At 40.1% G+C, this 25,865-nt stretch overlaps 2 protein-coding genes across 5 annotated transcripts; both read left to right on the plus strand.

Annotated features, from left to right (window-relative positions):
• The first annotated feature begins 718 nt into the window (after positions 1 to 718).
• Positions 719 to 8,807, plus strand: LOC115036158 (matrilin-3-like). The gene is made up of 7 exons (XM_029494295.1): positions 719 to 938; positions 1,308 to 1,883; positions 3,001 to 3,120; positions 5,621 to 5,740; positions 6,659 to 6,793; positions 7,773 to 7,886; positions 8,659 to 8,807. Exons 1-7 carry the CDS (start codon positions 719 to 721, stop codon positions 8,805 to 8,807), a joined length of 1,434 nt encoding a protein of 477 aa, XP_029350155.1.
• Positions 8,808 to 12,691: 3,884 nt separating this feature from the next.
• On the plus strand, positions 12,692 to 25,670 carry wdr35 (WD repeat domain 35). Of its 4 annotated transcripts, XM_029493837.1 has the most exons (29): positions 12,692 to 13,039; positions 13,146 to 13,263; positions 13,786 to 13,857; positions 14,002 to 14,094; positions 14,192 to 14,320; positions 14,466 to 14,599; positions 14,822 to 14,987; positions 15,090 to 15,235; positions 15,493 to 15,618; positions 16,195 to 16,380; positions 16,585 to 16,620; positions 16,728 to 16,788; positions 17,584 to 17,728; positions 18,194 to 18,263; positions 18,363 to 18,416; positions 18,515 to 18,624; positions 18,727 to 18,946; positions 19,036 to 19,116; positions 19,333 to 19,469; positions 20,304 to 20,507; positions 20,656 to 20,802; positions 21,494 to 21,626; positions 21,745 to 21,855; positions 22,601 to 22,765; positions 23,012 to 23,152; positions 23,306 to 23,462; positions 23,604 to 23,651; positions 24,313 to 24,553; positions 25,141 to 25,670. In XM_029493837.1, exons 1-29 carry the CDS (start codon positions 13,016 to 13,018, stop codon positions 25,289 to 25,291), a joined length of 3,606 nt encoding a protein of 1,201 aa, XP_029349697.1. In that variant the 5' UTR covers positions 12,692 to 13,015; the 3' UTR covers positions 25,292 to 25,670. The 4 variants fall into 4 exon arrangements, with proteins under 4 accessions (XP_029349697.1, XP_029349699.1, XP_029349698.1 ...); XM_029493839.1 differs by lacking the exon at positions 23,604 to 23,651 and having other exon boundaries at positions 16,585 to 16,625; positions 16,709 to 16,788; XM_029493838.1 differs by lacking the exon at positions 16,585 to 16,620.
• The last annotated feature ends 195 nt before the right edge of the window (positions 25,671 to 25,865 follow it).

Here is a 25,865-nt window from a genome sequence, read left to right on the forward strand (position 1 = left end):
GCTTTTTTTTTTTGTTTGTTTGTTTTAGTTGTCCAAACTATAAGAAAGTTCTGAATGCATGCCACCCTTATCCTTCAATTTAAGTAAAAGTCATATCATGACATTTAGAAATATTCTGATGCGAACACAAACACTGCGATCACTTTTCTTAAGGAGAATAGCTGAGCATCAAAAGAGAGCAGATCTGTAATGCTGTAAACTGCATTTTAAGCTTTCAGCCTACTGTGTTGAGGTGGGTTGAATTTAGATACTTTATAACCTACTGCAGATGGATTCATTTCTCACAATGTATGATATTTTATTTGGTATGTTGCTGCTGCTCCTGATCTTGCTTACGGAAATCTGCTTTACTAGCTGTCAAAGGAGTTTGGAAAAGCAAGAAAATAAAATGTTCTCTTCTGAAATGTAGTGTTTTGGTCCAAATCCTCAAGCCTGTTTGGAGTACTTTAATAAAAACAAATGGCGTCTATAATAAGTCTTAAAATAATAACCGTAACTCACAGTTCATGTTGTGGTTTTATTATAAAGGTATGGGGGAATAAAATCTGCAGTGTGAGTGTGATGTGTTTGAAATGGAGGAAGGTGAGATCTGCTGTCAGTCTCTGGGCTGGGCCTTCTGCTCCCCACGCCCTGCGCGCCGTGGACCGCTATAAGTAGGCTACACCCAGGCCGAGTGCCGGACACCCACCGAGGGACGGGGCGGCTGCGTGCGGGCAACATGACCTCTTTACCGTGGGGACTGGTCTGCTTCGTTGGCATCCTGGCATCGGGAACCCTGGGGAACGCCCCGCAGCCTCGGTCGTCCCAGCAGGTCAAGCCCACCGAGAGAGCCTCTGCAGAGGTTCCGGGGTCCGACAGCTTCCAGGAGGTCCAGCTGGGGGACGACTCCGTCCGAGGCTTCCAGCAGCAGCAGGGCGCACGGACTCCGTACGGCGGAGGTGGGTGGGCCGCACCTGACTACTGCAAGTCACACCGTTAGAGATCTAACACTGAGTCTTAGTTAGGCCAGCTCTGTTTTTTTTTAACACAGAAGTGAATCCTGCTTGCTTAATAACAGGAAAAACTTTATTATTATTTTTTTTTTTGGATCAACCTGTGATCTGTGCGCACATCATTCCATAGCAGACACACAGCTGAAGTTCAGCCGCTTGTAAAGTGATGTGAATGTTAATGTAGGTTGTGGGATGTTCGTTTCCCTTCTAGAAACTGTTTCACTAATGTATTCTCGCTCCAATTACATTTAATAACCACAAATAAAAACAGGTATGTTTTTTTTTTTGTTTTGTTTTGTTTTGTTTTTTTTACAGGAACAAGATCCAACTGCAGAAATCGGCCTATAGATCTGGTATTCATCATAGATAGTTCCCGCAGTGTCCGTCGCGCCGAGTTTGAAAAGGCCAAGGAGTTCCTGCAGGACATGGTGGACAGCTTGGAAATCGGCTCAGATGCCACACGAGTGGGCCTGGTCAATTACGCCAGCACGGTGCAGATTGAGTTTCTGCTCAAGACCTATTTTCAAAAGTCCTCTTTGAAGCAGGCGCTGGCCCGTGTCGAGCCCCTCGCCTCAGGCACCATGACGGGCATGGCCATTAAGACTGCCATGGAGAAAGCTTTCACCGCGGAGGCAGGGGCCCGAGTTAGTTCTGTGAACATCGCCAAGGTGGCCATCATCGTGACGGACGGGAGGCCCCAGGACAACGTGGAGGAGGTGGCGGCTGCAGCCCGTGCGTCCGGGATTGAGATCTACGCTGTGGGAGTGGACAGAGCTGACATGATGTCCCTCCGCCTCATGGCCAGTCCTCCACATGATGAGCATGTCTTCTATGTGGAGACCTATGGTGTTATAGAGAAGCTCACGTCCAAATTTAGGGAAACCTTGTGTGGTAAGGATGATGATAATGGGAGTGCGGCAGTGAATGGTGGAATTGATGATTATGGACTAGACGGTAATGGAAAAAATAATGAAAATGAGGATAAACGAAACAACGGTATGTCAGATCAATTTGTTTTTTATTAACTTGGGTTGGTACGGGCAGCACCATAAAGGAACTCTCCATTCTAAAGTCAACCATCCTCCTCTTTGGCCTTTGGGAAAAACGGCGAGGTAACTAGTCTCACTGTTTTCGCATTTCCTGCAAAGTTATATTTTCTAACTGCTGTCATTGAGATTGTGAAGAAGAACAAATTGTCTCAATGAAGGCAGCATTAAAAATGAACTGAATCATGTACTAACCAACTTAAAGAGGAAGATAAGCCTCAGACAACTGGTTGATCTACTGATGGCAAAGTCCCCATATTGGAATACTAAAATGGTTGAAACCTAGAATGATGCTGCCTATACTCCCTGCAGTGCACGTTGCAGTTTGCCTTCTGCTCTCTATCTCGTGCCTTGCTCAGTTACCTGAAACAACATGGGCTTCTCCAAACATTGAAAGCTACCTATCCTGCGAGGTGAACGCCGATTTAGCTTGCTTTAATTGTGACTAAAACACACTGGTGTGTATGTCCTCGAGGAAATTTCTGAGGATGTTATTGTGTGGGCGTCACAATGCATCACCTACACCTTCTATTGCAGCTCAACTCACTGCCAAGCATGAGGCAGCAGCTTGGCGGTTCACTGTGGAGCAAAACGTTATTGAAAGGTGGTGAACAAAGTTAGAGCATGAGCTTTCAGGGGCTCCACACTTGCGCTGCAGTGCACCAAATGGATGTCTCAGCTAAAGACATCGAGCTGTTGTGTTGCGTCTGTTCATTCTGTGCTCGCATGATCTGCTCTGCATGGAGTTTCCTACAGGAAAATGAAGACAGAAAGTTCAGGTGTCTGTAGGTCAAATAATGCAAGAATTGAAACAACATAAATCACAATAACATCACAGTTGCTGATCAAACTCACTAATCCGCATGTGGCTGTGTAAATGAAATCTTCACAAATAACCTTATCAGAATTATTGATTTAGCCTTAGACTTAAGCCAATCAGACGCTGAGATGTTTCTTTTCAGGTCTGGATCCATGTGCTCAGGGACACAGTTGCCAGCACATTTGTGTCAATAACGACTACTCATACTACTGCAAGTGTCACGCGGGCTACGTCTTGAACCAGGACAAGAGAACTTGCTCACGTAAGAGTTTTAATCATTGTTTGATTTTATTTTATTTTTTATTTCTCTGGTCTGATTTAGCACCTGACAACCAATGTTCAAAAGGTTGAACATGGCTAAAAGTTAATTTTCCTTAGAAGTTGAGTCGGGAGAAGCTTAATGAGATGTTTAAATGTTAAATGTTGAAATTTCGAAGCTGTTGTGGCCCCTTTTGAACTTCAGTTTGTGAGGCATTTCACAGTGGCCACAGTGCATACCAGCTCTTGTTACGAATGTTTTGGGTTGGCCTAAATAGATTGGCACACTATTCAGTACAAATTAATAAGCAGGACATGATGAAGGCCTGGATTGACGAGAAGGCACAAATATGACAGATTGAAACAAACAAACTGATGCAATCAAAAGTTAAACCCTGATATATTTTTGTCTTGGAAGAAGATATCTAACCCTTAGATATCTTCTCCCAAGGTGAAGTTGTGAGTGCACCATCATACGATGCTGTCTTGAAATTCTACATCTTGAATAAGTGTCTGCAGGTCATGTGACAGATATGGCCCTTGTCCCTGCTGTATTTACTTGAACGAAGACATACTTTTACACTGGATCAGTGAAACCACACCATAAGATAATATAAGATTATCTCAGTCACTGAGAAATCAGATTTATATGGCGCATAAACACAATGGGGCAGTTAATGTTGCTGAAAGGACCATAAAACTTGAATGACTGGAACAGCTGTTAGTCATGCTACTGAGCAGATGGTCGTAACCACTACAAAATATGAAGGGATTCCCAAAGTCACCGGCTTAGCTGACTGTCACTGTTTAAGGAGTGCACTTGAGCTATTGTTTCATGCCAAATGTCCTTTCCTGCAGAAAGATAATAGTCAGCCGAGGCCAAATCAGGCCCCGTTGTGTAAGAGCAACAGTCAGTTAACTGACAGTCACCTGTCACACTGAGCAAAAGAGAAACATATCTTCCATGAGCACCTTCCCAACAATACTACATGGCTACATGGATGCTGTATCCATGGCCGCCTGCAACATTTCAGTATCTGCATACGGAAAGGATGTGTAGTCAAACCCCAGTTGTTGTCAGTGTTGAAAGTGATGTGTTTAAGCAGATGAAATACAAATTACTCTGGCTTGTTTAATTGGACTGAGTTGATTAGACTGAGTTAGATGTCGAAATCTCTCTTTCCAGGTTCTGATCCATGTGCCCGTGGACACAACTGCGAGCAAATTTGTATAAACAGTGATGACTCTTACATCTGCAGCTGTCGAGTGGGATACGTGCTGAACGCAGACAAGAAAACATGCTCACGTAAGAACACAAACACTTGTGATAAAGTTTGCTGTTGGGTTTCTGCCAGTTCCATAGGTATGGATTACTTTGCAATTGATATTTCCCAATATTATTTTGCTCTCAAAGCTTTGAATAATTCACAAGTGCGGCCTGAACTTTCATATACAGAGCAGAAACAGGTCAGCAATGGCTACCAGTATAAGAGCCTGCTCAGTGAAGAGCTTCCTCTCAGGCTTGGATACATATTTTCAGTGACGTGTCAAAGGTCAGACATGCCATTATGGCCACCTGCCTAATATTGCGCTGGCTCCCCTTGTGCATCCAAAACAGCTCTGACCTAATGAGACCTAGATTCCTCTTGACCAGTGGTGGTGAGTTGTGGTGTCTGGACCAAGATGTCAGCAGCAGGTTCAGCTGGTTAGTTTGAGCTGTATTATTTCATCTGTTGGATGAGCTGACACAGTCCGGCCTCAGTTAGCCCATCTGTGATCCTGGGGTTTTCCTTCACCGGAACACTTTTAGTAGGTCCTGGCCCCCGCAGCCCAGCATCATCCCACAAAGCTGCAATGTTGGAGATGCTCTGACTCAGTCGTCTACATATCACAGTGTGGTCTTTGTCAAACATTTGTGCTGCTTCAACACATCAGCTTCCATGTTTTTCATGCCACTTGTCAGTGCTTATAATGTTATAGCTGAACAGTTTATACTAAACATCCACTAATATTGAATCCAGACCAATGGAAATGCTCACACAGGAATGTGAATCATCTTTGTAAACTTATCATATAATATAATAAGCACATTGTGCTTATTATACTTTTTATATTATACTTTCTGATTTATTGAAATACCAAAAAATTGTACAATAAGTTGTAGAAATACTTTGACTTGGGAAACACCAAAATCACTTCAGTGATCCTCTTCAAATGATCAGCTCGCCATCACGCTCTGCTGAGGTCTGATAAGGAGCCACTCATGTGACTCAAGGTGTGTTGGAGCAGGACAGTAGCTCTCCAGGATCAGAGTTGGAGACCTCTGCAACTCATCACTTTGATTTGTGATAGCTGATGCTTGGATTTGGATTATTTTGAAAAGACAAAAAAATGACGGCTTCATCTTGTGACTTCCGATGATATCGCCCTGTGTGGTACACCTCAGCTGGTGGTGGAGCTCAGTGACCTTACATGTTGTCACATGTAGGTGTATCTCTTTTCAGATCTGGATACATGTGTCGAGGAAAATGACTGCCAGCATGTTTGTGTCAAAAATGGCAATTCATACCTGTGTATGTGTCACGAAGGATATATATTGAATGCAGACAAGAAAACATGCTCACGTAAGAACCCTCATAATTAGTTTTATGTCATGTCTTGGTGCAATGGCTTCGTTTTTTTAACCCAGTCCACAGAGGATGGAAGAATTGCTGCAGTTCATCTTGACACTAAGACCTGCTAAGACTTTTGAGTGCACAGAAGTGAATACCTAAGGAGCTATTTATGGGTTTTGCTATTGCTACAGATATAACATTCATATTACCAGCCATTCAAACATTGCAGGTTCAGCATCAAACTTCATTGCTTTCTTCAAAAAATCTCGTATCACATCTTTTCATCTACTACACTCGGTGTGTTATTGGTCCATCTTGTCCATCCTGACTTCCTGATACTGACACCAAAACCCTTGTCAAGCATCCCTAAAAAGTAACCATGACTGACGGCATGACGGCTCCTTTAAAGTTTTATCCATAATGTGCTGAGTGTGTTACTGTACATGTGGAAGTTTCTGTTTTCAGGTTCAACTACATGCGCCCAGGGCCACGACTGTCAGCATATTTGTGTAGATTCTGATGATTCTTATATCTGCAATTGTCATTTTGGATATGTGTTGAATGCTGACAAGAAAACATGCTCCCGTAAGCACCTTTTTCTTTTCAGAAGGGTTTATGGTGAAATTTGTAGTAAATACAGACAAAATGCATGCTGTCTGATTTTAGACAAGCACTTTTCTGGTTACTTAATTTATGGTATTATAGAAAAGCTCTTGCTAGCTAGCTGGACTTCTTGTGGACTTGAAGTTGAATAAGAAATGAGTTTTACTGTTTTAAGCTCAGCCATAACAACTCAGAGACGTGTAAAATTAAAATATATACTAAAAGTCAGATGTGAAAGGTATAACGGGCAGACAGCCAACAGTCCAGACTCACTCCCACTAATATCATGAGATGGCCATTACATGTGGACCTGTCTCTTTTCAGGTTCTGATGCATGTGCGCATGGACATGACTGCCAGCACATTTGTGAAAACAGTAACAACTCTTATATCTGCAAGTGTCGAGAAGGATATGAATTGAATGCAGACCAAAAAACATGCTCAGTTAAGAAGTTGGACGGTATGATATGCATGTGTGGTGGTTTTCAAAATTGCTATAAGTAGAAAAAGACTTTGGACATCATGTTTTGTACAGACCAGTGTTAGCTGTGGAAGCGTCTCATTTCAGGTTGGGATACATGTGACCAGATACATGACTGCCAACATATTTGTGTCAAAAATGGTGATTCCTTCCTTTGCAAGTGTCGTGAAGGATATGTGTTGAACGCAGACCAGAAAACATGCTCACGTAAGAACACGGATTTTATCACCTGCAAGAGAACACAAGTTCTTTTGTGTAAACAGTGATGGCTTGAAGTGTCAAGAGGTATATCTGTTTAATCCAGAGAAGAAAACTTTCTCATGTAAGAACTTACAGTGCTTAGTTTACATTTGCTAACTGTGCCTAGGATCTGATTGAAAAGCCGTGATTTGAAGTGCTCGCCCACAATGTCAGTCACAGGTTCTATTCCTCACAAAGGGTTTTTTTGATTGTTGTAGTTAGTTAGATGCGGCAGTGTTTCTTTTCAGGTTCAGACCCATGTGACGAGGGACATGGCTGCCAACATATTTGTGTCAGTACTGGTGACATGCGCATCTGCAAATGTTGGAATGGATATGTGTTGAATTCAGACCAGAAAACATGTTCACGTAAGCAAATGAATTATTTCATTAAGCATATTTAATGTCTGTAGTTTCATTGAACATCTTGTACAAAGCACAAGTTTTGAATGTTCAAAATGTCTCAACAGGACTTGTTCATCAAAATTGTCGTCCATCTGAACATTAGGGGCTGTGTGTCTTGTGGATGCACTATATATCCCCCCCATGTTTCTAAATGAATTTGGATGATGTTTGGGTCATGTTGAAATTGGGCCTGAGTGTGGGATCCATTTCTTGTAAAGGAAACTGTGACCGCAGCCACTACTAAAGGCTGACTGATGATTTTGATCTAGTTAGACTAAAGTCGCTGAAGTGTGAGCTTTTCTTTTCAGGTTTAGATCCATGTTCCCAGGGACACGACTGCCAGCACATATGTGTCAACAATGGGAACTCATACACCTGCAAGTGTCGAGTGGGATACGTTCTGAACATGGACAAGAAAACATGCTCCCGTAAGAAATTGTTCCCCTCAACATTTTCATAAAATTGCTTATGTTCTGTTTCATTCAGTATTAATTCCAAGAACTACTGAACATGTCCCCATGAATATTATGGGAAGTATAGTCGAGGGGTTGTTAATTGGTTACCAAGTCGGATACATATTAGAGTGCTGGATTTCAGGCTTGGAAGTACGTTCCCATAGACATGCCTATTATATATTTGTGTAATATATATATTATTTTGTATATAATATATATTTGTATCAACAGAAGAAAATGGCAATTGTCCTAACTTTCACAGTAGGTGCAGGGTTGACTGGCAGTGTGTTCAGACCAGTTCAGAGTGCTTGGTCTTCCAAACTGTATTTTAGCAAACATCACCCAGTATCTGTCTGTTTTGCATGCACTGGCTATGGTCAATATGCAGTTACTACTCATTTCCACAAAATGCATTGTAGTGTAAACTTCATCAGCCCATCTGGATCATCGACGATGTCAGACACCTTTGTGTCTTTTTACTAAAGTAAGCAGGGAGTTCTGGATGGGGTTGTGTTCTTTAGAGCTCTTTTTACAGGACCACTCTGATAGTCCAACAGTTGCTGACATCATACCCCATTACTGTAAGGTTGCCTCAACAACATCTTCTTACAATAACATCAAACATGACATACCACAAACATCTTCCTTTTGAGGGGTGCTCAAGTTCAGACTGAATGATTTCCCTTTCCGTGGGTACATGTAGTGATGGACTCATTCATCTGATGTGGTCGTTTTTTCTTTCCAGGTTCAGATCCATGTGCCCATGGACATGATTGCCAGCACATCTGTGTCAACAATGATGACTCGTATATCTGCAAGTGTCGTGTGGGATATGTGTTGAATTCAGACCAGAAAACATGCTCACGTAAGAACTTGCTTTTTTCATCTACTTGATGGTGTCTGTGCACTCAATCCTGTGTTTTCTACATTCAGTAATGTTCTTATAAGCCAGCATTTCTCACCAAAGCCTGATTCAAAGTATTATTGAGTAATGACATCAGTCTGTGGCAGACCCTCCTTAACCTACATGGAACTGGGACATACACAGATTTGGTTTCTATGAATCCTCCCAACAACTGTAAGAGGTTTGAACAGCAGGCAGTTCTTGAATGTTCTTTCCCTGTGGTACTTGAAGAGGTTTTAACCAAGATGTGCTCAATTTATAAGTACAAACCATTCTAATCTATTCAAAATTATTTAAGGTGAGATACCAGTTTTCCATATATTTTCTAGACAGCACTGAAAATCGCATTAGCAGCCAGGAAATCAGGATTAGTCTACCTCTGACAGCTACACAACAGACTGTGACTGACTGCAGCTGCAAACACACATCCAGAACTAAAGGTGAAGAGGGTTCATCTTGGCTCGCTGGCACCATACAGTGATATGTCTAGACCGCCATAACCACAATAAAATATGTATTCCGACTCCACGGAGTCAAGAATTTTACTCCTGTCTTAGAAAGTTGGACAGGTCCAAGTACATTTGGCCACTGTCTCTATCCAGGGCTGGATCAACATGACAGTCTACTGAAAAGTCTTCTTTCCTTTGTTGGCTGCCACTTCTGTTTTGTGGTTGTTGTTTTTTTTTTCTGCAGAGAAACAATATCAAGACCCCAGAGGTGAGGTTGACAGAGTGGACTATAAATTAAAGGGAAAAGCATTTATGCACATTATTTAATATGCATGTTTGTCAGTCTGGCTGTCCCAATGGGTGTCCCAGTTGATTTCCTGCAGACACCAAGAGACACCATTGAAACCTTTAAAGGAGGTTTTTGTGAGTTTCACTTTAGCTATATAGCCAGTGTTAGCACTAACAGCTGTTTGCTTACCAGTCTACAAGAGGCATTGCATGTTCATTATCAAACTTCATGTTGACTTGTTTCTATTATGCCTTTACCTTTAACAAAGTCAACAAGCTAGTCTTGTTAAGGTAAAAAATAGATAAAGCCTAATCGCAACTGCAAAAAAAACATGTGGCCCACAGAAAGCTTACGCATAGTCCCTTTAACCCTAATGTCCTAAAACTTCTGGTCACAATCACTGGCTTTTTTGAGTAGGTGACATCTGCGGGCAGCAAAACACAGGCTGTGTGTGTGTTTGAAGTTAATGACATGTTACTCTCCCTCTACTCAAATTACTCAGATTTTGTGGATGCAAACTGAGTCACAGGAAGTAGAACAGAATAGATGAAATGTTTTAGTGCGGTACCTTAGGCCACAGCAGTGTCTGTGACACTGAGAGGGTGTCATACTGTGTGTTGCTCTGATTTAACAGTTACCATACCTTTCATGTCTTTCTTTTTGCATTCTTCAGTTGTGGAAAAGTCTGTAGTTGAAAGCAGCCAGAGCTACTGTGTCCAGCGACAAGCAATACAACATTTCTACTGGTGCAGCGTGTTACAGCACAGTTTTCTGATCATTAAAATGTCCTGTGCTGCTCTAAGGAATGAGTGACTGCTGGACCGATGGAAGTTGTGGTGTGACCTCACTGTGGACTTTGGTCTGAACAAAGGACCAACAAGAAAAAAAAAATTTGGAAATTATTTGCTTGTTAGGTGTTTTGATTTCTTAAATTACATGTACCTGATTACATTACTGAAATAATTAACATTTATTGTAAAATCCTATGTTAGCAATACAGTAGTTTTTGATTAACTAGTTGTTGGTGGAAACATTTTGGATGCATTTTCTAAACTCACTCACAAAGACAAATCATAATAGAAAATAATTACAGCAGTATTCTTGATTCAGTGTCCAGTATGATAATGTCACCTAAAAATGTTTGCAAGAGACTCATATTGAAGAGTCTCGATCTGCAAAGAGAAACGTTTGAGCTGTGCAGCTTTTTCCAAATGTAGTGTTACAAAGAGTGTACACGACACTAAAACATGAATACCACTTACTTTCTCCAATTTCATTCTCATTCTTTCAGAGGAGATGAGGAGTGAAATAACGGAAGATGCCTGCATGTGCGAAGCTCAGATTTTGTTCCAGAAGAAAGTACAGACCAGCATTCAAGAGCTGAGCAGAAAACATATCCTTTTACAAATCACAGGATTTACCTTAATTTTTGTATATTTACGGTATATTAGATTTTCTAATGTCTAATCTACGCTTGAGTCTGTGGATGTATAGTTGCAAATTTTTATGATTATCTGATGTTATTTAGAACTGGTAAACATTCAGCTTCAAAAGAAACCTATTTCCTTGACTGCCTGTTCACTTGATGAACTTTCAAACCAAGTGACTGTGATTGAAGGTCAACTGCAGTATTAGGAACAGTGATGTCAGAAAGCAGGTTAAAGACTGGCAGTGTATCCACTTTTCTTGCCCAGCAAAAGACATTTCTAGAATCCTCAAAATCTAACATCCTTTCATGTGTAAGATGTGTCCAGATTTCATAAAAATCTGTATGGTGTTGACTTCTTGCACAGTATACTCATAGCATTATGGATTTATATTATAAACCTGGATTTTTGCATTCACAACATTGTCTGTTGTTACTTCAAACAGTGAAGTCGGATATAACTGATGTAAGTGTTTATAAATTCTGGTGCACTGTATTTGTAAGAAAAGCAACATTTCTTCTAACAGTGTAAGCCACTGAGTTCAGACTCATGGACTCGAAAATTTTAGTCAATTAATAGAAAAGGTGGTAGTGTTAACTTCTTTAAAAGAATTTCTTATACCACAACTTTGCTGTGCATTCACTGCTCTGAGAGAATTTCTTGGTCAGTGATCTTGTGCAGTGCTCCAGGGAGAACACAAAGACTCTATGCATAACCGTAACACAACAGCTAATCTCTTATGCAACATGAACATTGTCGCTTTCCCTCTAAATGCAACATTAAGTCGAGAAAAGAGCAAAATAAAACCTGATTGCCCCATGGCAGTATTAAATCATCAAAATGCTATAATCTTTTTATTTGAATTGAAACATTTTAACAACTTTATTGCACAACATTGGTGATTGGCCAGAGGAACCAAACAGGGCAGGGAGCTCGGACTGCTTCAGCACTTGCATACTTGGCAAGTTGTGAACCAAAGTTTCTGGCAGCAATCCCGACCAATAAAGACAGTTTTCAATGCAAGTTTTGAAAGCGGGAGATTTTGTAGTGAAGATCAAGTAAGTTGTGTAACCAGTGACAGGAATAGGTCAATATTCATATGCAACAGTCATGTACTATATTTTTTCTTATGTGTGTTCCACAGAAACGAGAAAGTTCAGTGTAGGCTACCAGTGATGAAGTGACAGTCGCATATATGACATGTTTTGGTGCTTTTGTGCAAGAGGGTAGGGTTAAACCTCTCTGTATATTTTCTGGGATTAAAGATGCAAATGGAAAAATAAATATTCTGAAACAATGGATTCAAATCTCTTGTATATTTTGTATTTTTTGTCAGACAGTTAAAAGCTTAAAACTGCAATCTGAACCTGTGATCATCAGTGCTGAAAGTCACAGTGGAATCTTAGCTTGAACCATTATATTGCTGACGCTGACCAACACAATTCAATTTAACATTGTTTTGAAATACCATTCTTGCATGTATTCGTTACATGTCAGTTTATTGGGGCTTTGAAAAGGCTTTTTATATTTTCTTTTTTTTTTCGCAAAAACTGGAATCCTAAATAAAAGTTAAAGAGGCCCATAAAATGGTCGAAAGGAAGAGACAGCTATTTCCAAGATTGCCATCAGCGGGGGCGCAAACAAGAAAAACTACAATTACCAGTGGCATCCCACCCCTGCGTACTTCCGGTTTACGGTTACCACGGGCGACCAGGGGAAGCGGCAGCCTCTGAGTACCGCAGTCTGCTTACACTAACAACGAAAAGTCAGACTTGAACAGTCCCGTTGTTCGGCTGGTTCTCTATAACTGCGTCAGCTCTCGTCTTTGTGGACCTCCATTTAACAGTAACATTCTGCTGCATCGCGGTTAACGGCTAGCTAACTTGTAAGGCTAACGGGAAATGCTAACCTGCTATTCGGCAGGTCGAGGCTGCATTATTTAAGCTAGGCTAAAAAGCTCCACGTCTTATTATGACCATTAGGATAACTTAAGCTTTTAATTAATAGAGGGATAAAGGGGGAGGAGGGGCGCCATGTTTATCTACCTGAGCAAGAAGGTGAGTGTTTTATACATTGTCCTGGGCTCAAACTATTAACAATACGTTACTGAGGACTTAGAGCTTTGGATATAACATGTGGCTACATTTCCCCTGCTCATTATAGATCGCCATCCCCAACAATATCCATCTTAAATGTGTCTCTTGGAACAAAGACCAGGGCTTCATTGCCTGTGGAGGGGACGACGGTCTACTGAGAGTACTCAAGCTTGAAACTCAGACAGGTGAGGTCAGGGCAAGGAGCAAAAGATCAGCATGCCCCTAGTGCACACTGTATTGTAATAATAATTATATTTCATAAATGAAGGCTGAGTATGGTTTCAGTTCATTTGCATCAGCAACACTGTGTGTACAGGTTCACTTTTATATATCCCACCATATTTATGATAAAGAATGTCCTGTTTATTCAGCTAGGTGTTAAAATGTATTTGTCACAGCACAAGCTGTTGTCTGATACCCATGTGATTATGATTTAAGATCTAGTGACAATAGCTCTTGCAGTATGCAAGTAATTGTGCATAAGCCTTTTGGCTCAAGGATCCACTAACTTTAAAAATAATACCACTCTTTCCACTCTATTGAAACCCCAACTAAAAACGAACACCCACCCACACATACATAAAAACTGTGCAGTTATTTATCTCAACAATACAGTAGACCTTTTACCTCATAAAAATCCTTCACAGAATGACTTGTTATTTATGTTCTGTCCTATATCTTAACTTTTGACTATGGTTTATCAACAGATGATGCTAAACTTAAAGGTCTTGCTGCACCCAGCAATCTGTCAATGAACCAGACTCTTGAGGGACACAGTGGTAAGCTATGATCAATTGACATCAATATAATGTTATTAGCAACCAGTGACCACAAAAGTAAAGTCACCACAGCCTGTGCAATGAAAGGACCTTGAGCAAGCGACAGAAAACTGTCTGCCACTTCACAATTATGACCCATTGCAGGTGCAGTGCAAGTGGTCACATGGAATGAGCAATATGAGAAGCTGACAACCAGCGACCAGAATGGACTCATCATTGTATGGATGCTCTACAAAGGTGGATACTGTCGAAAACTAAAAATATAACAATTCTGTAAAGTGTTCTGTGGTAAATTTGGCATTTATTGCTCATTGTCTTTTTTTTTCCTCCGAAGGTGCATGGTACGAGGAGATGATCAACAACAGGAACAAGTCAGTTGTGAGGAGCATGAGCTGGAATGCGGATGGTCAGAAGATATGCATTGTATACGAAGATGGAGCTGTCATTGTTGGTTCTGTAGATGGTAAAAAGCCTTATCAACTTTAAATGACAAACATCTTTTAAACCAATTCAAGGTCAAACCTAGCCCTTGCACTTGCTAGGATTTCCTTGAAAAGGACTGCTTGTACTGTGAAAAAGTGTAGATCATGAATGCCGTGTTTTTTTAGGTAACCGGATTTGGGGAAAGGAGCTAAAGGGAAATCAGCTTGCACATGTAGCATGGTCGCCAGACAGCAAAATCCTCCTTTTTGGCATGGCCAATGGGGAAGTACAAATCTATGACAACCAAGGAAACTTTATTGTGAGTACATAAGTTTCTGTAAATTTTACAAATAAACTAATAAATTATGCAAAAGCAGAGCAGAGTGTAGAGTCAAATGGGCAGAGGGAATGGAGATGCACTTGTTATTTGTGTAGGCCTCAAAGTGATTCCCCCTTTGTTTCAAGAAAATCCACCATTTGCTGGATTCCAATAATACATATTGTCCTCTGCTGATTTTTAAAAATCTGTGTTATTTTTCAGATGAAAATGACTATAAGCTGCCTTGCAAATGCAACTGGAGCTGTCAGTATAGCAGGTATCCACTGGTATGCAGGAAGTGGAGGTTACGTTGAGCCAGACTGTCCATGTCTTGCCATCTGTTTTGACAATGGAAGATGCCAGATCATGCGCTATGAGAATGATGAAAGTGAGGGGAAAAAAGCCTTCAGATTGCAGTATGTACTTCAGGTTACACTTCAACTAAATGTTTGCCTGTACTGATGAACTCTTCCTCTGTCTTGCTCTGCAGACCCAGTATGTATTGACACTTTGATGAATGTGGTCAGTATCCAGTGGAATCACTGTGGCAGTGTTCTGGCAGTGGCTGGTTCTCTTAGAGCCTCAAATCTAGAGAAAGAATTCAATGTCGTGCAGTTCTACACACCATTTGGAGAGGTGAGGTGTGAGATTCTCTTCCTTTTATACTTGGATATATGCAGTATGAGTCCATGCAGCATTCTTGTCATGATTATATGTAGGACCACTTAGAAGAATTGACATAAAATGGACTTGTTTGATAAAGAATATATTCTATTTTCTGCTTCATGTACTCTGTTTTTTGCTTTGTATTGTATTTTATTTAAGAGTGCCAATAAATTCAAATGCTTATAGCCAATTAAATGTCTTCATTTGATGCTGTTTGGTTTTAACAGCATCTGAGAACTCTCAAAGTTCCTGGGAAGCAGATGACAGGAGTTGCCTGGGAGGGAGGAGGGTTACGTATTGGCCTGGCTGTGGACTCCTACATCTACTTTGCAAACATACGACCAGATTACAAGGTAAATGCCAGCAGTTTAAGATTTTGTTTAATCAATTTGAAAGAAACAATTCTTTAGCATCTCTTGGCATAGAAACCTGTTATTAAATTGGGATAATTTAGGTGCTGTTTAGTTGCAAGGGGAGAAGGGCGAAGGATGAAAGATAGATTAAAAAAAAGGAAAATTACATTCCAAATAAACAGTAAATTAAGAAATTGTTTGAACTATATTGGCACTTACACTTGTGAATTAGATATGTTCAAATTCAGGTTTTCAGGTTGATAACGTAGTTTAAGGAATATTCTCTACTCCATATAGTATCACACTGAATCTCTAGTGAATGTACAGTAGAAATAACTTCTTAAGGAATTTAGCTTTTTCCATTATCTTCTTTCCCCAAACTTTTAAGTACTAACAACAAATTGGTTATTGAAGCAGTATGTTTAATTTTAATTTACAAGGTTGAGAAGAACGTTGAGACACTGAAAAGAGAATGAAAAACCTGTCTGTATCTACAAATATGTTTTGCTTCACACAGAGTTTAGAGCCCTCAAACAGAAGGTGAATCTCACCATCTGTCTTCATGTCTCTTAACAGTGGGGCTACTGTTGCAACACAGTGGTGTATGCCTACACGAAGCCAGAGCGGCAGGAGTACTGTGTGATATTCTGGGACACTAAAAACAATGAGAAGTTTGTCAAATATGTCAAGAGCTTGATGTCCATCACGACATCAGGAGACTTCTGCATCCTGGCTAGCAAGGCAGATGATACCCAGCCTCAGGTACAACACCCATAATAATAACAATAGTAATCTATAAAAGGTTGATACTAATACTCTATACAAGACACTATCCCAATACTTTCTCTATCGAGTAGAATTAAGAAAAGCATTAGTGAAAATGCATATAGCACAGAGAGTGAGCTAAGGATCACAAATGTTTCTCTGCTGTCTTGCTTCCTGTTTTTCTAAATCAATGCTACACAGGATGATGCTGAGTTAGAGTCTGAAAGTCATGCAAGGGTAATGTACAAATTAAAACCTCACTCCCAAAATGAGGACTAATTGTTTTGACCTAGAAAATTTAATTGACCTGTAATAGTAATATCAGGCTGCTGTGTGTTTTTCAGTATGTCCTGATTCTTTGCAACTCTATCGGGACTCCGTTGGACTCCAAATACATTGACATTGGTGAGTGCTTACAATAAAAAGAGATTACATTCACAAGTCGACACATCTTTTAAAATGCACTGTCCACTACATCTACACCTGCAAGCTTACATACGGTGAGCGTACAGAAGAAAACTGACCCCCAAACGTATTGTGGAACAAATGTAAGTTGGTAAAACTGGAGTTTACCACAAAGCCAATATATTTTTTCATGAAAATGTGAGAGATCTCACCCTGCATATAGATAGATGTGAAATGGTGGTTGGCGTTTTGCCTCCTGCCGCCCACAGTTACATCTTTCATAGTTCCATAGCATGCTATAGCAAAAAGACAGAGAGTACAGGGCCGCTTTATATCTTGCAAATATTCAGACAAGGCCCAATGTTTGCTGAGGAGCTCAAGCCAAGATAGTTCAAAGACTGCAGGTTTGAAAGACTCTGAATGGGTTTGAGATATCCCACCTTAGTAAATAACTAGAGGATGACTTCAAGCGTGCTTCTTTTGGAATTATCCTCATGTGGTGTCATGCTCTTCTCTGCAGTCTAGTCAAAGTGTAACTCAGAGCTCATGTCTCAGGACTTGAACACCTAGTTACTGTTAATGCAGATATAGTGGGGCTGAAGGACAAACTAAAAGTTCTGAAAGGCTCTTCCTTGGTGAAATTCTTTACACAGTCAACTGCATTTGAAATCCTCGGACAAAAGCAGAGCAAATGCATGATCCACAGAAGGAAACAGTCCAAACTAAGAAAAAAAATCCATTTTACATTTTGACTGTCATCTTTGTGATTAGGTCTCTTATCTGCTGTTTGTTAAGATCCACTATTTGTCACCATGACCAAGACTCATGTGATTGCTGCATCCAAAGAGGCTTTCTACCTATGGCAGTACAGAGTGGCAAAGAAATTAACTGCTCTGGAGATCAACCAAGTGACCAGAACTAAGAAGGAGGGAAGAGAGAGGTGGGTTTGGCATAACATTTATTCTACAGTGGACACAAGACAGAGCCAAATGAGGTTATCAGGTTTGTATGTTTAAAAAGCCTGGTATAAGAGGTTGAGGATGAAATAGAATGACCACGTCAGAACTTAACAGTACATATCCATCAGATCATGGAAATTTACAGGGGGGCAAGACAACCACAAGACTAGATTCTGTGAGTCACTTGATGAAACTTTTGGATTACTGGCTCACTGTTACCGTGTAGAATGTTAGTACTGACAGCACCATGAAAAGGATTCATTCATAAGAATAAAATGCCACTGAGGTTCCAGACAGACTGGGCATGACATGATGTTCTGCCAAGAGTATCCTAGTACCAAAATCATAAGTCACCTCCATCCTCTGTGGACAGGGAAACTGTTTGTCTGTCTGTCTCGTTGCTTCACAGGCTCTTTCTCATTTGTTTTCACTTCCTGCCATTTTAGGGTCTATCACATTGACAGCAACCTGTCTGGAGCCAACGATAGCGGTCCAGATTTTGCAAAAGCCTTCACAGTGAGTGACCAAAATATTTCTAGAAAATGAATGCATATGAAAGTATGTAAGATAGTTACAACAAAAATAACATTTGTTCATGTTCCTGCTTAATTTCAGGCAACTCGAGATCCTATCTGCTGTATCACAGCAACAGATAAGACCCTAATTGTGGTATGCACATTTCTGTTTTTACTATAGTGCTTAAAAATTTTGTGCTTTAAAATGTACAACACTGAGTTTCTGGGTGTTTATGCTTGTAATATATGTAGGGCCGTGAGTCTGGGGCCATCCATAGATACAGCCTCCCAAATGTTGTTCTCATCCAGAAATATACCCTGAATAACAGAGCTTACTACCTGTCCATGAACTGCAACTCCAGGTAAGCATCCATTTGCTCCTTTGATGTTAACCAGTAAACACTGTGCTGAGAGACTTGTATCTTGTCATGTTTAACAATAATCTTATTCTCATGATCTGCTAGTCGCCTAGCAATAATTGACATCGCCGGAGTACTGACGTTGTTGGATCTGGAGGTCCGTACCTCCACAGATGACAGCTCTGGGAACCAGGTATCTGCAGGAGATCCGTCCAAGTTTGAGCGGAAAGATGTTTGGGACATGAAATGGGCAAATGACAACCCTGATTTATTTGCCATGATGGAAAAGACCAGGATGTATGTCTTCAGGAACCTAGACCCAGAAGTAAGTACTCAGTCCTTATGTGATGGGTATGTATTGTTCTAAATAAACACGAACAAAATCTTAGAGTTATTAATTGTATCTTAAAACAGGAGCCGATCCAAACATCTGGATACATTTGCAACTTCGAAGACCTGGAAATCAAATCTGTCTTGCTTGATGAAATCATGAAGGTAGAAGTGACACTTAAGTCATTTTCTAAATAATAACAAGGAGCGTAATTAGGAGAAATAAAGGTTTTTCTGCTTCCAGTTACTATCAGCATACTTATTTTGTCATGGCGTCATTTGAAGTGCTATAACATGACTATGACTTTCATTTAACTCTTTTGCACCCGAAAAGGTCCAGTTTGTATGTCTTTAGGTCAGTTATGGTTAATTGTCTTACAGGATCCCGAGAGGCCTAACAAAGACAACCTCATAAATTTTGAGATCCGCTCCCTGAGAGACAGTCGAGCCCTGATTGAGAAAGTTGGCATTAAAGATGCCTCACAGTTCATCAAAGACAACCCTCACCCAAGACTCTGGTAAATATAAAACGGTCAATGTTACTTGTCTGTCATTGTTTGTTGTGAAGGCAGAATTCATTGCAGTGACAGTGCCTTGTATTAGACTGGATTAGCTTTAGCTTCTGTGATTAGATGGCTATTACTACCCATGTCAGCCACTGAGTTATTATTATTTTCAATTGTAAATGTCAGCTTTAATTAACTTGATATGTAATTTAAGGTGGATTTGTTGGGCTAATTTCCAGCTTTGGTTCTATTCTGAGACTCCTCTCTACCTCTCTGTTGTGCAGCCTCGGACTGAAACAGGCAATATTAGCTGAAGCCTCTTTGAAAGGCTACATAAAAAAAAACCTGTCCAGTGCAAAATAAATTAGAGCATTTTACTTTTGTTTTGAGGCCAGGTTTGTAATTAAAAACTATTACATTTTTTCTCCCTGAGAATGTGCTGGCGTAGGTTAGTGTGCAATGTTATAGATTTGTAGTAGGTTTTGTTGAAGCAGCAGTATGATTGCTGTTGCTTATGAGTGTTTTCTGGTTGATGTGTCAATTTTTGCAAGGTCTCGCAAAATCTGGCAACGTCAGAAAAAAAAAAACTGCTTTTCTGTCCTAGCAGTCACTTACAAGTTTTTTAGTTGAACACAAATGATTGAATTACTGAGTATTTGGCAAGGGCCGCTTGATGTACTGATTTATAGTCTTCACAGTCTTAGCTGTGAATTCACACACCTCCAATAATATTGCTATCTAGAACATAATCAAAGGGCTGTAAGGACTTCAGCATACACATCATACCATGCAGTCCTATTGGTAATAATAACCATACAAACCCATTCTCTGCTATCCACGTGCCAGGCGTCTCCTGGCTGAGGCAGCTCTGCAGAAGCTGGATCTGAAGACAGCCGAGCAGGCCTTTGTCCGCTGCAAAGACTACCAAGGCATAGAGTTTGTCAAGCGCCTGGGAAACCTGCAGAGTGAGCCTATGAAACAGGCAGAGGTGGCAGCTTACTTCAGCAGGTTTGAAGAAGCAGAGCGGATATACTTGGACATGGATCGCAGGTACTTTTATGCAGAATTGTCTGGGTGCATTTGGAGGTAATGCCACAGCTTCCTCTTCCAATGCTGACTTAATTTGTTACTCAGATTGTGTTGCCTCAGCTTTTCAGGCATAACTGTGGACAAAGAACCTGTCTATCTTCCTCTGTAGGGACCTTGCCATCAATCTCAGGATCAAGTTGGGGGACTGGTTCAGGGTGCTTCAGCTCCTCAAAACTGGCTCTGGAGACTGTGATGACACACTGCTAGAACAGGCATACAATGCAATCGGAGACTACTTTGCTGACAGACAGAAATGGTACTGGCATTTTCGGCCTGCATTTTATCTGATTACATCATTAATGCATTAATACTGTATGGATAAGACAGTGACATTTTCTTATTCTTCCTTTCTAAACAGTAGGCACTGAATGGATACAAGTGTTATTATATGGATCATTGCAAGTGTCAATAATTTGTTTTCTTTCTCTCAGGAAGCAACTCTGACTGGTATATAAAAGATAACATATAATCAGTGTATGCAGCATCATCACATTATCATTTTAAATTTTTATAGACATTGGAAATCATTCACAGTAAAGTTTAATATTGTCTATAAGTCTTGTGTAAAATCAAGAGAACTTGGCAATCTCAGAAGTTCATTCTTGACCTGAAAAAAAAAGAAAAACCAAACATTGACAAAGAAAACTCAAAAGCTGTGGTCCATTTTTTCAGTGAGAGGGCATTTAGAAGAAGTAAAGTTTTTAAATCTCAAATCAGGAAGTTAAAGTAAAGTAATAAAGTTGCTCTTTGTGCAGGGGCTATTGAACAGAATTTATTATTATTAGTATTTTTCAGATATTTCCTCCACAAAAACCAACACTAAAATGTAGATAGGCAGCAACTGCTCCTGTAATCTCTGTATTTATTAGCAATGGTCAATGATGCTTGGCAAAAAGCTTTGAGCATCATGACCAAATGATGACCTTGTGCATGTTTTTTGTGTCCAGGGTTAATGCCGTGCAGTACTACCTTCAGGGCTGTAACCAGGAGCGGCTAGCAGAATGCTACTACATGTTAGAGGACTATGATGGCCTTGAGAGACTGACTGCTCTGCTGCCAGAGAATCATAAACTCTTATCAGTGGGTCAAATGTTTAACTTTTTGCTCTCCTCCTCAAGCTGCAGGTAGAAGCCAAAATATGACTAAAACTGTCTAAGAACTAATCTCAACTGTTGCGATTGTCTTCTCTACGTTATAGGAGATTGGACAGATGTTTGCCACTGTGGGCATGTGTGAACAAGCTGTGAATGCCTACCTCAAGTGCAACCAACCCAAAGCTGCTGTGGACACATGTGTCCATCTGAACCAGGTGAGAGACAGACAGAAAGCCTGTGGGGCCACAGATTTAATGGCATTGAACGTCACAGGTTCCCTTAGTGATCCTCAGATGCACTACAGCAGTCCCTGAGGTATCTGTGGTCCTCCCACTTCTGCCTTCATCCTAAGTGACATTTAGCTCAATGGTGTGATTGCTGATCTCAAACTTTTGCGCGATAAATTTTCACATTTGGCTCAAAAGAAGAATGAATGAAGATGGTGATTACACAATGCAGAACTTTTAACACTGTATGTTTCAGCACTGCCCCAAAACCTGCTATGCAAACCCTAACTCTAATTGAAAAAACTGGGAAGCCAGAGCTGACATTATATTGAAGGGTGGGACATTTGTGCTGCAATTGACCCTCTGTTCATACAAAAGGAAAAGTCATTAGCAGTTTAAACTTCCTCTGTTGCAGCCAGTTTCTTCACCTGCATTAATGCTCTGTTACTGACTATAGAATGAGCAGGTTGCACTTCAATTTTTCTGTTTAACTTTGTTGTCACTACAGACGTTTTAAAAAATAGTCTCCTCTAATGCTATGTAAGTGTTGTACTCTTACTGTAAAATGTCCAACTAGAAATTTTATTGCATTTGATATTGTTATAAGGCTTCTGATTTAAAAAAAAAAAAAAAAAAAAAAAGTTTTTTTAATTTTAATTCCTAAATAATACACGTGAACAAAAGTTATGATTTGCTGTGATTATGTTTCTGAACATATGTCAATCTCTTTTAGTGGAACAAAGCAGTGGAACTTGCCAGGACCCACAACATGAAGGAGATTAAATGTCTTCTTTCCAAATACGCCTCTCATCTTCTGGAGAAAAAGAAAACTTTGGAGGCCGTTGAACTGTATCGGAAAGCCCACCATTTTCTGGATGCAGCCAAACTCATGTTTAAGGTAAGTTTTTTTTTTTTTTTTTTTGTTTTTTTGCATGATTAATTTTGTGACCTTTAAAATCAGCTAAAATCAGATGGTCATTTTTTATGACAGATTTTCAACCACTTTCTGGGACCTTCACTGTGCAGGCCGTTTTCACTTTATGGAGCAAATATGTTTCCCAGAAAGATATTTCATACTTTGATAACTAAGACCGTAATTCTGTGACATATTGGCCTAAATGGAATGTGTGTCTCCTGTTTGCAGATAGCAAATGAGGAGGCAAAGAAAAGGACTCGACCTCTGCGGGTGAAGAAGCTCTTTGTGCTGGCAGCACGTCTTGTTGAGAACTTCCACGAGCAGGTGAAAACATCACAGCAGAGCAAAGCCAAAGGGAAGAAGTCTGAGGTATGTAATATACACGTTATACTTTACGTAGCTTAAAATATCAATCTAATGTCTTAGATAAGCCACAAAAATGTGTCAGAAATTCCTCATATAATCCAGTAACAATTGTACTGATGCTAAAATGACTTTTAAATTTGTACTTTGTATAATTAGGCCACATTTGCACTTGCTGGGCTCCTTGAGGAAGATGCAACATCTTCAGACAATCGCATTGTGGACAACGCCTGGCGGGGGGCAGAGGCGTATCACTTTTTCCTGCTTGCACAAAGGCAGCTGTATGAAGGTTATATGGAGAACGCCATGCGCACAGGTACCACATCACAAAGGCTGCTGTGCCATGGCAACAAGTAAATGACAGGATTCCCCAAGACTGAAACAAGTCCTATTGTGGATTAGTAAATCATAATAGCTGTCATGTAATTGTTTTTAAGTCACTTTTCCTTTTTCTCAGAATGTGAGGACAATACTTGCAATAGTTGCAGCCCAAGAGAACATTTAGGTACTTATTCACTTGCACTAAGTAAATGCTGTCTTCCAAAAAGTACATGATATTTTATTTTAAGTTATTTCATTTTTCAAATTGTGAAATATCATGACATAAACAAAGTGGCATAAAAGACAGACAATAGACCAGCACACAGTAGCAGGCAGTTAGTGTGTTTGTGCATGCGTGTCCTTGTGTCTTTTTCTTTCTTAGAGGTTGTGTATATTATTGCACAGATACTGTCTGGGCAAGCTACACATTTTGGTAAATTTTTATCTTTTCCAGACAAAAGCATAGCACTGTCACATTAACTCATTAAGTTACTGTTAAAATAAACTCCCTCCTGAATTTTTTTTTAGTTTTGTATTATGTAACTATTGTAAATATTCCTGAAAAACTCTCCATTCTTGCTTGTCTTAACTTGTATTTAACACCCTTTACCTATATTTGCCCTTATACCTCCAAAAGTGTTATTTTTTATATTAACTCAATTTGTGAGACACTTCCTTCAGTTCCACTTTATGTGGACATATTGTGAGCAGACACATACTTTAGATAAGGAGTGCATTTTTAAGGATAAGGAGTGTCGATTTTTGATAGGACTGTACAAAATCAAGTTGCTTCAACAAAAATCAAAGTCTAAGTCTTAAGCCTCATCTTTATCTCCATTCTTCAGCCTTACATTTGCGTGAGTATGAGGACATCATCCCAGCAGTGGAGATCTATTCTCTACTGGCTATCTGTGCCACCACCAACCGGGCATTTGGCACATGCTCTCAGGCCTTCATCAAACTAGAGTCCCTGGAAAGTCTGGTGCCTGAACAGCGGCAGCTCTACGAGGACCTGGCCTTGGAGATCTTCACCAAGTATACCCCAAAGGACAGTCCCATGGTGGAAAGGGAGCGATCAGCAGAAGGGTGAGGGCTCAACTTTGTGGCTTTTATGTAAATTCTTTTTAGATAGGGAAAGTTTTCTTGGATTAATTTAAACAAAGTCATGCTGGTCCTTTTTATGTCAGTGTACAGTACATGGAGCCCACCAAGAGTTTAACTCACTGTCCTCTGAAAAGGAAAGCTAATTTACCGTTTGGTTGATCTCAGAGGATGAAGGTTCATCGTGGCGAAATAAGTAACTGGTTTTAGAATTACTGTCACTCTCCATAAAACCAGGCTATTTTTAAGAAAATTGAAAATTCCTCAATTTATCAGATTAGATAAATCAACAAAGTTATGAAGTTATGTTGTACTACTTGTTGTACTGTAGTATGTTGTACTACAAAGTTATGTTGTACTACTCACAACAATAACATACTATATATTATGTCGGATGTTATTTGGCTGGTTTCATGCTGCTTTACTGCGTCTTTAACTAAAATATAATAATAAACAGCGTAGAGGACCAGAGGCAGAGACACATTTGGTGTATACTGCACAGTAAACTATAACACTAAAAGTCAAAGTAAAGTACTGAATTTACTTACATTCATTGTATTTTCCCCTTTTAGGGCTGAAGGAAAGTTACCCACATGCATTGTGACCGGGCTGCCGATACAGGAGTACCAGTTCTGGATGTGCAGTGTGTGTAAACACTGTGCTATAGAGCAGGAGATCAGCAAATATAACTGCTGCCCGCTGTGCCACAGTCCTGTAGCCTGAAGCTTCACTCGTTTCATAAGAACACTTTGGTCTTTCTTGATAGGAATTTATTGAGCATTTGTACCAAAACGATTCTTTATTTGTAGAGGCAGTTATGAAATTGTGAGCGTATGAAGCACCTAAACTGATCCCGTCAGCAGTCAAAACAGAAAAACATATACTGTATGTTCACCTTGCTGCAGCTTATCCCTCTTTATCAGCTATTCAAGTTTTTTTTTCTTTTGCCATAAATAATGTGAAATTCTTGAACTTGTATTATAGATTTCTTGCCTAGTTTTCTATTCTGTCCACATACAATAATTCCTGTATAAAAATGTATTTTTACCATAAATGTTTTGTAACCCATTATCACTGGCTATTGTTGTATCAGGCAGATGAAAAACCTCTCTGAGGCCGTGCTCTCCAGTGGCCCGTTTGGCGGACAATAAACACACGGACCAATGGAGAACACTGCTTTGATTGTGGCTTTAAATCTTTGTACGTGAAACAGTGAGGTAGAATTAACCGGAGTGCGCATTGATGGGCTTTTAGATTGGCCTAACTGCAGTCATAAAAAAAAAAACCTTGACCACCG

The sequence above is a fragment of the Echeneis naucrates genome, chromosome 22 (assembly GCF_900963305.1).
Source record: "Echeneis naucrates chromosome 22, fEcheNa1.1, whole genome shotgun sequence".
In the NCBI taxonomy this organism is placed as follows: domain Eukaryota; kingdom Metazoa; phylum Chordata; class Actinopteri; order Carangiformes; family Echeneidae; genus Echeneis; species Echeneis naucrates.

Bases quoted from the DNA above. Each gene is read 5' to 3' on its own strand.
- wdr35 (XM_029493837.1), top strand. From the start codon at position 13,016: ATGTTTATCTACCTGAGCAAGAAG. The intron at 21,856-22,600 runs GTGAGAGACAGA...AATCTCTTTTAG, and splicing joins CATGTGTCCATCTGAACCAG to TGGAACAAAGCAGTGGAACT. The intron at 23,463-23,603 runs GTACCACATCAC...CCTTTTTCTCAG, and splicing joins GGAGAACGCCATGCGCACAG to AATGTGAGGACAATACTTGC.
- LOC115036158 (XM_029494295.1), top strand. From the start codon at position 719: ATGACCTCTTTACCGTGGGGACTGGTCTGCTTCGTTGGCATCCTGGCA. The intron at 939-1,307 runs GTGGGTGGGCCG...TTTTTTTTACAG, and splicing joins ACGGACTCCGTACGGCGGAG to GAACAAGATCCAACTGCAGA. The intron at 6,794-7,772 runs GTATGATATGCA...TTTCAGGTTTAG, and splicing joins CTCAGTTAAGAAGTTGGACG to ATCCATGTTCCCAGGGACAC.